The sequence below is a fragment of the Ylistrum balloti genome, unplaced genomic scaffold (assembly GCF_031769215.1).
Source record: "Ylistrum balloti isolate Yb309-2 unplaced genomic scaffold, AGI_CSIRO_Ybal_v1 Utg369808, whole genome shotgun sequence".
NCBI lineage: Eukaryota > Metazoa > Mollusca > Bivalvia > Pectinida > Pectinidae > Ylistrum > Ylistrum balloti.
This window is the reverse complement of record NW_026781982.1, coordinates 613,484-627,856: the sequence shown is the minus strand read 5'-3', so window position 1 is coordinate 627,856 and position 14,373 is coordinate 613,484. Positions and strand designations below refer to the sequence as shown.

At 33.6% G+C, this 14,373-nt stretch overlaps 2 protein-coding genes across 7 annotated transcripts in view; one reads left to right on the top strand and one right to left on the bottom strand.

Annotated features, from left to right (window-relative positions):
- Positions 1-4,505: 4,505 nt before the first annotated feature.
- Positions 4,506-10,644, bottom strand: LOC132544720 (trafficking protein particle complex subunit 2-like). 3 transcript variants are annotated; one of them, XM_060208363.1, is made up of 6 exons: positions 10,567-10,585; positions 9,099-9,154; positions 8,557-8,692; positions 8,205-8,352; positions 6,919-7,004; positions 4,506-6,499 (listed from the first exon to the last, which is right to left on the bottom strand). In XM_060208363.1, exons 3-6 carry the CDS (start codon positions 8,650-8,652, stop codon positions 6,401-6,403), a joined length of 429 nt encoding a protein of 142 aa, XP_060064346.1. In that variant the 5' UTR covers positions 8,653-8,692; positions 9,099-9,154; positions 10,567-10,585; the 3' UTR covers positions 4,506-6,400. The 3 variants fall into 3 exon arrangements, with proteins under 3 accessions (XP_060064346.1, XP_060064347.1, XP_060064348.1); XM_060208364.1 differs by lacking the exon at positions 9,099-9,154 and having other exon boundaries at positions 10,567-10,644; XM_060208365.1 differs by lacking the exons at positions 9,099-9,154; positions 10,567-10,585 and adding an exon at positions 10,535-10,548.
- Positions 10,645-11,376: 732 nt separating this feature from the next.
- Positions 11,377-14,373, top strand: part of LOC132544706 (pericentriolar material 1 protein-like) — a 40,387-nt gene continuing 37,390 nt past the window's right edge. For all 4 annotated transcript variants that reach the window (XR_009554010.1, XM_060208346.1, XM_060208347.1 and 1 more), the window contains exons 1-2: positions 11,377-11,410; positions 13,744-13,904. Coding sequence is in view for 3 of the 4 variants with exons in the window: in XM_060208346.1 (XP_060064329.1) it covers positions 13,755-13,904 (150 nt within the window). In the remaining variant the exon portion in view is untranslated. The remainder of the gene's footprint in view (positions 11,411-13,743; positions 13,905-14,373) is intronic.

Below are 14,373 nucleotides of genomic sequence, written 5' to 3'. Positions count from 1 at the left end.
AAACATTGTTGAAACATTGCTGGGGGTGGGGGTGGTATCAACAACAACAGATGCCATAGAGAATCTATACATCATATGGTCTTTATTTTATTTTTTCTGTTTTTTTTTTTTATAAGTTTGATTATCTTCTTGCTATGATTTTCTCTGAATGCTGAGGGCATGGACAACAAAGCACAGAGGGAATTCTACATATGTGTAGGTGTTACTCCAGTACTTCAAGAAATAGTGATAAACTGTCAGAATCCAAGACCAAGGGGTATAATTAGGTAAATCTTTAAAAATCTTCTCTTCATGAACCAACAATCAGATTAAATTCATATATGATATTTAGGGTCCTTATGGCAAGGTCTACAAAGTTTGTGAATGGAAAATAATCGGGTCAAAAACGTCCTCACTAAGGGGCGCTTAAAAGGGAAGAAAATTCAACTTTGACCGATTTCAACCAAATTTGGTAGAAAGCATTCCTTAGTGAAGGACATGTGAAATTAAGTTGAAAAAAGCGATAATGTCCCCTTCTGAGCACATAAGTGGTGTAAAAGGGGCCATATGTAAAAACCTTCTTTAAATGACTTCTTCTCAAGAACCAGTGGATGAATTTTGACCAAACTTGGCACAAAGCATCCCCACGGGAAGCCACTTCAAGTTTGCGAAGAAAAAGGGCGTGGCCCCAATAGGGGCCCCAGGAGGGTGAAAAAGGGGGTAAAATAAGGTAAATCTTTAAATATCTGCTTCGTATGAACCAACATTCAGATTTTCCTAAAATTCAAAATTAATGATTCTCAGAGCAAGGTCTATAAAGTTTGCGAATTAGAAAAAAAATGGGTCATAAACAGGCCCTCCAGGGGGCACTAAAAAGGGGTCAAAATTCAAAGTTGATGGATTTCAACCAAATTTAGTATATAGGGTCCCCTAGTGAAGATCATGTGACTTTGAGTTGAAAAAAAGTGTCTGAGGGGTTCTGGGGCAAAAAGGGGTCAATTAGATTTTGTTTTGAAAATGGGTTCTAATGTCATTGACCATGTTTTTGGGTTACAATGACACTAAGCAAAAAGCATCTGTGTAATAAGACACATTTAGTTTGGGGGAAAAAAAGTAATGGCTGCAATAGGGGCCCCAGATTGTTGTAAAAAAGGAGTAAAATTAGGTAAAGTAAGCTTCTTTAAGTTTACAATAGAAAAAGATGTGGCCTCAATGGGTGGCATATTTAAGGGGCAGAAAGGTGTAGAATTTGTTAAATCTTAGCAAATCTTGTTGTCCTGAACCAAAAGTGTAACTTCATATAGATGATGTTTAGGCAAAAAACTGCAAAGTTTGTGAGAATAAAAATAACTGGTCCAAAATTAGCCCTTCTGATATTTGTTACATATTAATCTTTAATAAAGACATGTTGTTTGTTTATGACAACCATATAGGTGAGAAAAAATGTGTAGCCAGATCTTTCATCAAACCTGGATCTTATTACTGGCTGAACCTTCTATGTTCTGAGCTTCATGTATAATATGGTTCAATACCTGTGGTAGCACTATATTTCTCAGCCTTGATACATATATATTACTGTCTCAGAAGTACCACAGGATTTTTTCACATTGTTTTATGTGAGTCTTTTTAGTTGTATGCCTTATTGTATTAGGCAAGGAAAAGATTGTGGATAGACTTGAAATTGATCTGATTTTTTGTATACTTTAGCTATACATGTATCTACTAAGCTATATTTCAACTTGTAAATGAAAACATTATTTGCTTTATATAAATGTGCAACCCTGGCCTCTGTTTTGACATTTTGGACTTCCTTTCAAGAACCAATGGGTGGATCATGTTCAAACTTGGTACAGATGTTTTACACACAGTCCTGCACAAGTGTTGTTACATTTTTGCAACATTTTAAAATCCCCAGATTATTGACATATATCCTCAGGTGACCATTAAGGCCCCTTGGGCCTCTTGTTTAGAAATAGCGTCAACAAATTTTTAACATTCAAAACCCAGTTTGGTGGCCTTTAAACGGAAATACATGTGATAATAGGATGTTCTACTAAATAGATCTGAAGAAATATTGGCAACTTCAGCTGTCAAAATTAAATAGCACAGTGAAATTTGAAAACCATGCAGTTTGAAATAGGCCTTTATTTGATGATGATAATACAAAGCACAATAGTTCTTGACTGACATGGAAGGATGGCTTGTTAATAAATTTCTAGTTAAAGACAAAACCATGGGTTTTTTAACGTGATTTCACAAAATACACTCCAGTGTTATTCACAATTATATACTGATATATTTGAAAAGGAAAGTGAATGTTGTTTTTGTTTTGTTTTTTAATTGGTGTGTGTTTTGGTAGTGTGTACAATATAGAAAAATTCAAATATTCCTATAGCAGACTAGAGATGTGTTCAGGGACGAATAAAAATGATAATCAATAACCCAGTTATCTCTACAAGTACTTGGGATGATAGCGTGCTGCTTGTTAGACAAGGCCCATTTGGAATCCATTGTTTATATGGATTTTAGCGTGAAGTTTTGGAGTCCAATACAAACGAGGAAGGTCCATACTTATTAACTGGACATAAGGATTACTATAATACTAATACTGAAACATGACTGATATTTGTCTCATGGAAGACTGGATAACATGAAGGTATGATATCCTTTGTTATGGAGCAAGTCCTTGGACAACAAGTAGTCCTTGTTAACGAGTTTCACTCTAATAAACTCCCTAGAGGGGTTTCCATTGAGTGTGTGAGAATTTGATTACGAAGCGGTGAAAATGGTGGCATGGTGAGCTAAACTGGTCTGATGAAACTAATCAACAGACAAAGGTTATACTTAGACTTAGATATTAGATTTTTTGCTTATTTTTAATCGGCCTGTTTCATCTCACACGGTAATATACTACAATTCTTTAAAAAAACATTTTAAAGTATTATCGTATCTGGGACACAAACGTACAACAATAATTTTATAAGTATCCTTGCTTTTCAATATTTTCTGTGACGAACCATCAGATGTAACAGGTGAAAGGCCTTTCAAACAGGTAAATAAATTTTCGTCTGTGGCTGTCATGAAAGAGAACAAATACATTGCTAATACTTTTTCTGGAATCGCAATAGAAATCTTTTTAACGTAAAGGGAATGTTCAGAAGGAATTTCATTTTAAATTTGCATTTAATCAGAGACCTACATGGTATAAATTATATGTGCTATATACGTCTCTCTTCACTAGATATCCAACATGCTTGTCATGGTTGATTCAGATTGTTAGTATGTGCTAGAAACTATGACCTGGTGTTCAGCATGGTTCCATGCTTTTCTTGTCGCATTTAAAATTGATCAGACATTAAAAATGGGTCACCAGAAAGCCATTTTAGAGCTTGTCATCCAGAGTTGTTTCAGCTATTTTCCAAGACATGCTGAAGGCGTCTTGTGGTAACTACATATGGCATGTCTAATATTATTCCAACAATGTAAGAGGTTTTATAAAATTGAATATTTCTTTCCGATCAGATTTCGGGCGGAATGAGCTTTAAAAATAGTACTTTGGTATTAAGAGGTCGCAGTTGGCGCAATAATGTCGGATAATAAAATGGCCAACCAGCAGCCTCTTATGTTATAGGAGTAGTTTAATATGGTTCCTATCGATGTACATGCAAGATGGCTACCAGAGGTAACTCTGAATTTTGAAATTTAAAATTAGATGTCATTATTTCTCTGGAACAACTGTAAGGGATCTTCCTTAAACATGGCAGATACGTTTTTTCATCAAATGCTCCAGCTACTTGCAGCTGTTAGTCTAATTTTTTTTTTACATTTGTTGTTCGTTTACCATTTTCTCAAGAACTGTCGAAATGATGCTCTGAAAATATACGGACATGGTCAGTAATGATTCTAAATGAGAATGCAACATTTTTAGATTCATAAGAAATTCCAGATGATTTGACAATATAGCCACTTGTCATTGCATCCGCAATGTCTTAATGGTAACTCCAGAAGAGACCACCACGGAAATTTACGGAAGTGTTCAATGTGAGTTTTTGGTACCAATTCCCTATAATCCACCTGTAGCTTGAATGACCGGATACAGCATTTGTTCAAGTGAATGACCTTGACCCAGTTTAAAGGTCACAAGTATCAAACTTTACTAACCAAGAGGCCCATGGTAGTGTTATTTGGTCAGCAGCCTACTCAAACAAATTTGAAATTTATAGCGTTTGCCCCTTTCAAGGTCACAGATGTCAAATATGTAAAAATCTGCTACAATGACAGTGCAATGACCAGAAGCCACCATTAAAGTCAGAAGGGTCAGATATATCAAAATCTTCGAACTGCCTCTAATATCCAAGACAGCCTGAGATTTTACTTTCACCTGTATTATAATATACTGTGTAGAAGAGATAGGATATTGTGGATGAAAAATACCCGAACTAGCAAAGTTCATCAAAGGTGGGTGACAGTATCCGATTGGGATAAATTTGTTTTTTTAATATACATTAACAAATTATCAACAAAGCCGATTTCAAATATTTTAATCATTTAAGTTCAATGCATATAAACTGATTTTATTATAGACAGATGTTGTATCTGGTAACATGGTAAAAACATAGCTTGTCTCTCTCAGGAGATACAAAAGATCACTTCATCATTAGGTGCTATGACATTAGGCACTACTGTTCTATTAATGTGGAATTTTGAACACAATAATTCATCAGCCTTGATATCTCAGTCTTTTCATGTACTTGTAGTGATTACACATCGTTTCAAACTCTCACTCTATCTTCACTTTTACTCCCAGAGAATATTTAATGGTTCCCCATTGAACATCATAGATAACTCACCTACATGACAAAATATTTATATTATTCATAGGTGTGACTCCAGACCAATATATATAAAGTTCACAGAATGTAGAAATGATGCAGTGATGATGCAATTTGCCTTGTACCAAAATGTCACTCTGGTTTATTTCACTGGCGAAACTGTGACAAAATTTGAAAAAATCCTGTCACTTCAAAGTTTAATGTTCAGAAATTCCAAAGTTATGAATACCAATAGATACAGTATGTAATGTTAGTGAAAGGAACTGATCTACATATTTTTAGATATACACTTAACATGTGCATGAGCATGTGAGAACATTTCCAAAACAAAGCAATTATTGTTCTTACATCGTATGCAAAAGATATTGTCAATAACACCATCCCAGCTTTTACAAGATTTAAATGCCTTGACAACACTTCTAATCTCATGGTTACTTTGTTACAACTGTCTTCCTCCCTCTTACTGTAAGGTAAACCTGAACTGGAGAGGAATGGACGTGTTGTCGTCACTCCAGGAATTTCATGGTTACTTTGTTACAATTCTTCCTCCCTGTCACATTTTTGTTGTGTCAACAACTGTCTGTGATCTGTTAGTGTAACTACAATTTACCTTGGCAATTCAACGATTTGCTATGTTAATGCAATAATAATTCTTTTAAATGTTCTACACAAGTCTCTAGTAAGACTCTCATATTACTATAGAATTCAACTTATACACCCTTATGAGCACAGAACATCTAATTCTATATATTTCTGATCTGGAAAGTAACTTTAAACTTAAGTTCCATAAAATAATTTTTTCTTCATGTAACAGAGGTCATTATTTATTTCAATGCCTCCGCTAGGAATCCAACCTGGGACCCCTGACTTACTAGTCTGGCGCTCAACCAATCGAGCTAAAGAGAAGTTCTCTCTAGCCAAGTGGTATATTGCGACTAGTATTTTACCAGGGTTACATTTATTTCTTTTGTGATCACATTGTGATTTAGCCTGGTCTAAATAGTAACACCTTTGTTCTACTCACCAAGTGTAGATATGTGGAGATCTTAATTACCACAGTCAGCATATTTATAATTTATATAAGTAAATGTAAACGGTTGGATAGAGAGTTTTTACTAGGCAAAAAACGGTAATAGCAATCATAAAGAGAGTCACACGTACATATTGCACATTATTTTCATTTCAAAAGCATCCTTCTGCTATTTAAACCAACATTATTATTTATATTTTTTCATTTGAATGTTTAAAATGTCTCCATGAAGGTACATATACCAAGAAATTAATCTGTAAAACTTTTTCCAAATTCATTTTTTCAACAGGATGGTTTTAGCTCTAGGGGTTGAGCCACCTTGGACCTGCTCATTCTGAAGATCTAGACAGCCTAGGACATAACTAGCTAGCTATTCAATACAATATCAAAGATTTAGCACTTACAATGCATGCAAGTACACAAAGCCATACTCAAAACTTCCATGCTCTCACTCGGAAACATACAACAATCAAAATTCATATGTCCATGAATTCAAACATTTCACTCTCACTCATTATAAATACAATTGTCTTCCATTATTTCAATATTAAAAAAAATGTTATCCAATCAAATATCTCCTTCCAAATAACTGGCATTTCTTTTCAAAACTTGGTGACTCAATTGGCTTGTTTGTTTCATAAAATGGATTCATGGAATGCTACAAAACAGAAAACAGCACATGATGAACAAAATACAATTTCAAACAAAGCTGCTGACAAATAATCAAACAGGACCACAATAACATCTGATCCAAGATTTTACAAGTTGAAAATTTGAAATTCTGGTGTATATGAGGATCATATTACCTAAAATTTTTTCCATAAACTGTATACATTTAACCTTCATAACACAACCTAGCAGGGACATGATATTTGACATTGTGGATATAATCTGTGATTATTATTTATTTATTCATTCATATTTTCAATGATGAAAGATTTGATATATTTCATACGGAGTCTACGGTTTCTATTCTTCAATATTTCCTTTTGTTCTCCACATCACTCTATGAGGACAACCATTACCTGTGACATTAAAAATTCTGTACATCAATAACTACAAAATGACATCGCTCACCTTGATATAAATTTCATACATTTCGGTGAAGAAGTTTCGAATTCCGTCTTCGTTTTTTGTATCATGCAGCATCATAAACCTCATGCCTTGTATTTAATTAAGGAACAATAAAACTGATTTCTTAATAGAATTTTCACACGCTTATATATATTGACCTTAAAAATATATTTTCCTTTAAGATTTGTTTTTGGTAGAAAAAGGAATGATTTTCAATTTTTCTCTACTTTCTGATTATCGGAACAACTATTACTGAAGGAAATTACATCAACATCCTCAAAAATCACTAGTAGTAAGTTTGTACTTTTATTAGTCACTAAAGAGTAACTGAATCTCCCACTGTTATCATAATATACTATTCCACATACTCTATTTCAAAAAGGAAATGAATGAGCTTCTTGCGCCTAGAGAGACGTAAGTTCCAACACTTAATTAGTACATTAATTATTATCAATATCATTTTTTGAGTGGTTCAGTTTTCTCTAATACCAGGTTAAAATCAAATTATGAAAAATATAGATACCTTGAAAGCAAAATTAACACAGCAAATTATAATCTGTTTCTTTTCTGCTTCAAGAATTTGTTAAAGCCGCAAAAATCTTCACCATCCAAGATAACAACTTAAACAGTAAAAAGTGTTTCAGGCACATTTAGTTACCAGGTAAATCTACAAACTACAAAGACATTTTGTGTTTTTAGGCACATTAAGTTAAGTCTGCAAACTCTACAAAGTCATTTCATGTGTTGTAGGCAAGTTTAGTTAAGTCTGCAAACTCTACAAAGTCATTTCATGTGTTGTAGGCAAGTTTAGTTAAGTCTGCAAACTCTACAAAGTCATTTCATGTGTTGTAGGCAAGTTTAGTTAAGTCTGCAAACTCTACAAAGTCATTTCATGTGTTTTAGGCAAGTTTAGTTAAGTCTGCAAACTCTACAAAGTCATTTCATGTGTTTTAGGCAAGTTTAGTTAAGTCTGCAAACTCTACAAAGTCATTTCATGTGTTTTAGGCAAGTTAAGTTAAGTCTGCAAACTCTACAAAGTCATTTCATGTGTTGTAGGCAAGTTTAGTTAAGTCTGCAAACTCTACAAAGTCATTTCATGTGTTGTAGGCAAGTTTAGTTAATATTTAGTTGCAAAATTCTACAAAGTCATTTCATGTGTTTTAGGTATATTTAGTTTAGTCTACAAACTCTACAAAGTCATTTCATGTGTTTTAGGTATATTTAGTTTAGTCTACAAAGTCATTTCAACTTAAATGGTTGAAGACAAATTCTGAGCAACAAAAGGATACGACTTGCTGTGACAAAAGCGGAGACAAACCACTCATTAAATTTGTCTACAATTTTGAGGTACATGTTGTTTGTGGTCCACATCTGTTCATCCACAAGATCCAGAGCTTCATGGGCTACAAATTGGTTCAAGTGACGATGGTCATCCTTCTACAATAAACAACAATGGTCAACATTATGTGACAAGTAAATACATATAGTGGACTGATAGTATAACATTTATAGGAGCAATTACTACAATTTCTTTATGTCTTTACATCCTACATGCAGGACTGCTATACATGGTACATGTGTATTGTATGTGTATTGTAATAAAATTACATCAATAAAAACAAAACACAACACAAAACAAACCTTTGGTTCATTGGCTCTACTTTGAGGAACAAAATCCATTTCAAATACAGGGTTGTCATGGTGACCAACAATCACAAAGTAGTAGTTTCCTGCCATTCTTATCCTTATTTGCTGTGTAGGAAAGTGTTCTGGTTACCTGCAAAATTATTCATAAAATTAGGATGAAGTTTGCATTTTCAATCTTATAATGTAATCATATATACTTAGAGTTATCACAGTAAAAACTAACACCATAGTTATGTGTGCCATATTTTCAACAAATAACATCAAGTTCACTTTTCCTTTTTTTTCTTAATGTATCTTTCTTTTCATGTCTTCTTCCATGAAGACATGGAACCTGTGAAAAATAAGATATGTGACTTGCAATATCACTGGCATCAATCTTAATATTTTGTAGAACATTAATGTTGTTAACGAGAGGTTCAATGTTCAATCAATACATAATGGGAAGAATTCAGTGACAGACATGTAAACGCTCTATAAAACAGATAAATCTATAATGTGTTATCATGTGTGTAATGCCTTCACATTTATGCCTTTACCTTCAAAGTTTATGAAACAAGTACCAGGTAAATTTCATAGGCCTCTGCTCCCCATTCTGATCCAATGAGAGAATAAATAATCAAACAATTTGACCAAAAACAGTTACATGTATAGTAAAATCCAAAGTAGGATCCATTGATTTAGTGTGTCAACTGATATGTAGAAGTTGGGAGTCCACTGAGTCACCTTACTGGTCTCTGCTCGTACAATCTAATTATAACATCACCAGTGAGCCCGTATACATGTAACCATTCTCATGCTCAAGCATGAATTTTGTGCTCAAATCTTGTGTCTTGTTTAAATTAAAAAATTAATAAATAAGGCTGATTTTGCCGAAGATTGAAAGACAATTTTGAAAGGACTTCAAGTGAAAGCTATATTCAAGGTTTAAATTTAACATTTGCATTATTTTATATCATTTAGGTGAATTATAAAAAAGTTTCCTTGAGCACAAAATCTACACTTGATCATGAGAATAGTTTCATGAATACGGGCCCTGATCTTTCATTTCACTCTTTACCTTGTTACCTGAGTCTTGTAACATCGTAAATGGACTATTAAAGAGTGACATAAGAAATCTGACCACAGTTGCTCAAAACTTGGATAAAGTGTATAATGAAAATCTGTAAATATACCTGGTAAATTAAATGAAATTGGAAATATTCTTTATCATTTCCTAAATAAAAATTTTGTTGAGACAGGTCAAGCTGATATTTTTCAAGTATCAATTCCCCTTTGACAGTCTTTTTTTTCTTCTTTTTTTTTCCACCACAAATTTGATTGCCAAGAACATTAACCTTTTGAAAGTGTGTCTATGAACCTTCAATTAAGAATATGTGAGTTTGGTTTTGGAAAGAGGCAATCCTGACCCAAAGTAACCTATTTGAAGAAAAACAATTAGAGAAAGAAATAAGGAATGATAAAGAACCGGATTGATCTGATAACTGAGTTTGATCTACACAGTTACTTCATTTTCCTTCTCCGGAAACATCAAGGGATGCACTCTCTTAACGTCTTTCAACTCAGAGGATGTAAATCCCTTGACAAAAAATCCCTGTCTCTATAAGATTTTAACCAAAGAATATTCACATTTATTATGCTGTTATTTATATCTACAACTGTAATGGTTATACTCTTGCATCAAATAATCGTTTTAAAGACAGAAATTGTTGGTCTATTAAATCCTCTCTCTAAACTTTCATACATTACTGATAGGTGTATGTAAGTTAGAGGATTAGAACTCTAAGGGTCTCAGGTATTCTTACGATCAAAATTTTAAAAACTATGTCTTTCAGAAAATGGAATCGCCAAAAGTGACTCCAGAAGTGTATCTGTCAGCTCAGAACACAGGTAGAGAGGCTGGGGGCGTGTGATGTTTATGGGAAAACCTTGCAACTGTAGTGCTGGATGTCAGAAACCTTCGCATAATACCTACATATGTATCCTTTTCCAGAAGCATTTACTCACATAAGCTTTTGTTCTTCCTTGTTAAATTATAGTCAACACAGATCGAGCACTGTCCATTTGACAGACGAGTGCGGTTCTGGGACGCTCTCATTTATGACGTTATGATCTGTATAATCAATATCAATATGACACTATATCTTAAAAATGGTAAAGAAACAAAATTTTGTTTATAAATATCTGACATTATTTTCAGGTGATGTTAACGTATTTATTTATTTATTTATTTATTTCTTCTTTCCATTTTGTCGTCCAATTCCCCGACCTTTTGAAAGACTGACTAGCTATTCTGCATAAATGATATGCTGCCACTTCCGGTTTGTTCGAGGATGATGCAATTATTTCTGGTATTGTTCAAAATAGTAATTGAAAGATTTTTGATTAGTGGATAATTTATTTGCTATCAAATTTTATAACAGCTGTAAGATATGTTGTATTGTTGGTAAACATATGTTAACATGTATGATACGTTCGTTAAAGATCACACTTTGTCACACCGAATGCACCTTTCATGCTGTCGGCCAATGATTGACAGTTTAACATTTAACGCGCGCGGAGGTTTGTAGGCAAAGTACGCAACGAAAATAAATCCTTCTTTCGTTTCTATTCTAATCAGTGGTTGCACTATATTATGATTCTTATCGCTTTCATTCGCATTATCATGTTATTAAAATACGATATTGCTTTCGCATTATCCACAAGTTTCTTTTACATGAATTGTATCGAAAAGTGACAAGTTTTAAATTAGTACGCGGCGTCAATATGGCCGCTTTGGAATGTGTTTAGAGAACGCTGATACTTTGCAGACGAGCCAAAAATCAAGGGTTTGCGACTATAAAGTGTCCCGGTACATTTCTAAATATTTTCGTAATTTTTTTTAAGTGAACAGAAATATTCATAAATGTATAATGCGTGATTGTATCGTGTGTTTTTGTTGCAAATGAAAGGTTACGGGTTTGTGCTCTGACAAGATATTTCATGCACATTCTTAAATGTGAAACTAGGGACTGTGAAATTGTAAATCGTTGGTTTTAACTGATGTACATTTTGGTATCTTTGATCTTACTTTCAGCAATAAATTGTTCATTTTTGCGTCATTGCCAAGACAACACTGAAATTCTGCATTATATTGTCTTGTGTTATGATCTGCCTACCAAGTACGAGGGTTCTGGCTGTCTGCGATTTTATTTTGTCTCGATCATCTGTCCGCGACAAAATACAATCTTGGATAGATAGTCAGAGCCCAGCGGACTGTCCCTTACCCTCGTCACCCCAGCTCCTCAAATTGCTTTAGGACCCGCCGGTTTTAATTACGGTGTGGTCAAAATCCAATATGTATGCTCAGCGTGCGTCATTGCAGCATCGTTGTGTATGGTTTCCACATGTCTAATTTATTACAAAAATATACATGTATTTCAAAAATCTTGATCACAACTCCGCATATGGGTAATAATCTGATATTCGAGGATAGAGTTACTGCTTTGAGTAATCAATGAGTTACTGAAACTGCTTTGAGTAATCAATTAATTCCTCAAATGCAGTGTCAAAAAAAGAAGGTGAAAAAAGCATGTCATTTTGACATGGCCAGATAACCAATGCATTAATGTGCATTTTTATATGAAAACTGAATGATTCAGTTGTCACATTTTTTGTAGGAAAAAAAAACTTTATTACTGCCATTGCTTATTGATTGCTGTAAGTAGAACACATGTAAATTCTTGCTCACCTATGACATTTACATTAAATGTTCCTACTGGCTATTCACTGTGGTCAATGTAGAATAAAGTCAGTGATATAAATTGTCATGTTAACACAAAGTAAGATAACAGAAATTAATATTTCTTATGCAATTACATACATGCATTGTCAAACTGACTATTAGGACATGTTAAAAAGATGACACCGTTGCAATTTTCAAAAGAACTTTGTGTGTTTCTCTTTCAAAATGACCCTGTATTTGAGCAACTAACTGATTAATCAAAGCAGTAACAATCCTTCAAGTGCGGGACTATTCCGAACATGTAGGGTTGTACCCAACCTTAAAAAGGGAATTTACATGCCTACATTTATAGTTGAGACACCAAATTTTCCAATTCTAAAGATTTGTATGTCTGGAATGTTTAGTTCATTGAAAGGCCATAGTAGTGGACATAAAACCTTTGTGATAAATGAATAAATAAACAAGGTTCACACAGTGTACAGATAATGTAGTATATCTAGTATCCTTGCTCACAGTGTTTAAAATTGCAGAAACAAGAATCTGTAAGAACTCTGTCAGTCTGGTAGATTCATTTAGCTGCTGGTCTGTTGGTCTTGAGTTTATTTTGCTCTGTGCTAGTTTGAAAGGTTGGATAAGGCAAACATTTCAAGAGTTTGTCAAGATTCAGAGGGTTACAAATATTGTCGCCATCCAGCGAGGCAGCAATTCTCATCAAACATTTTGCTTGACGTTACACTTGCTTCCATCATGATGTGAACATACTCTAAATTCTTCAGGGTATTATATATAACTTTGCATCATTTAAACTAAAGTTGATCATGTTTCTTGGTGTCAGAAGAAGAATCACCATTTAGAACTATATCTGTGATGTGATGTGATATCTAAATGAAGCTAGTGAAGGGGAGACAGAATATTCAAGTGCTAAAACATCAAGATAGCATTTTGGCATAATACACATATTTTCTGTATAATTCCAATGCTTACTTTATAACCATCAGGCGCATGTATTCATATCTTTTTTTAGCTATAACTTATAAAATAAAAGCATAGCCTTTAACTTAAGTCTTTCCCCACCTATGTGATATGACAACAAAATATTTCTTAAACATTTTCAAGGCAAAGTTTGCATTATATCAAATATTGTGCCTTTTCTATTTAAAACAAAAAATGTGAAAATGTAACAATTATTTTGAAAATTGTAAAGATACTCCTGGTGATATTTTAATATTGAGATATGAAAAACAGAATGACTACGATGACTTAAAACTGTTGGGAGAGGGATGTAACTGAATTGTAGAATCCATTGTTATTTGAGAAACTTGGGTAAAACATTGAAAGTTCTTGGTTCTGTCAAACAGACAAGATTGTCAGTGAATATTTTTTGTCTAACTTTTGTTGTTGGATTGAGCACGATGAACTTTAAGGATTGGTTTTCATTATGTTTTGCTGTTTTGTTATAGAATTGTCAAACATGGCAACCGGTGGCAATCGCCAGTTCATGAAATCTGCATCCACTGACCCAAGACCAAGAAAAGCATGGCAAAGGTCAACAAGTGCATCAGATAAGGAGGATAATATTAGTATACACAGCATTCCAAACGATTTGCGACCCAATAACTGGGTAGGTTAAATTTGTTGTAGTAAGATCTGTTGTTTTATTTGGATATGATAATTGGAAATTATAAATCATATTCAAAGTAACATTATGTAAGCCTTAGATTGTTTTTTTTTATGTTTTCTTAACAAAGTTAATGTTTTCTGCCAGATGATGTCACTAAAATGTTTTTGATTTGCATGAAACAATATCATAATTATCATAAAAACCCACATAATGTGTGCAGGTTTTTTTTTTTTTTTTTGAGAAAATAAATGTCCAAATTTGGGCAGGGGAGGGGGCTGCACATTGCATTGCTATAGGATTATCAAGGTTTTTTTTATGGAAAAATGAAAGATTCTGTGAGGCAGTCATCATTGATTGTCAGGATTATCTGGTACTTAAAACTGACTCAAAAAGGATTTGACAATTCATTTATGAATAACATTAATTATGTATTCTGTTTGAATTTGGTTTGAAGCATCCATGAAAGAAA

Coding starts and splice junctions, on each gene's coding strand:
- LOC132544720 (XM_060208364.1), bottom strand. CDS start 8,652: ATGGCAGGAAACTACTACTTTGTGATTGTTGGTCACCATGACAACCCT. Junction 7,005..8,204: donor CGCTTTTGTCACAGCAAGTC/GTATCCTTTTGT, acceptor ATTAAATACAAG/GCATGAGGTTTATGATGCTG. Junction 6,500..6,918: donor TGTATGAAATTTATATCAAG/GTGAGCGATGTC, acceptor TCTGTTTTGTAG/CATTCCATGAATCCATTTTA.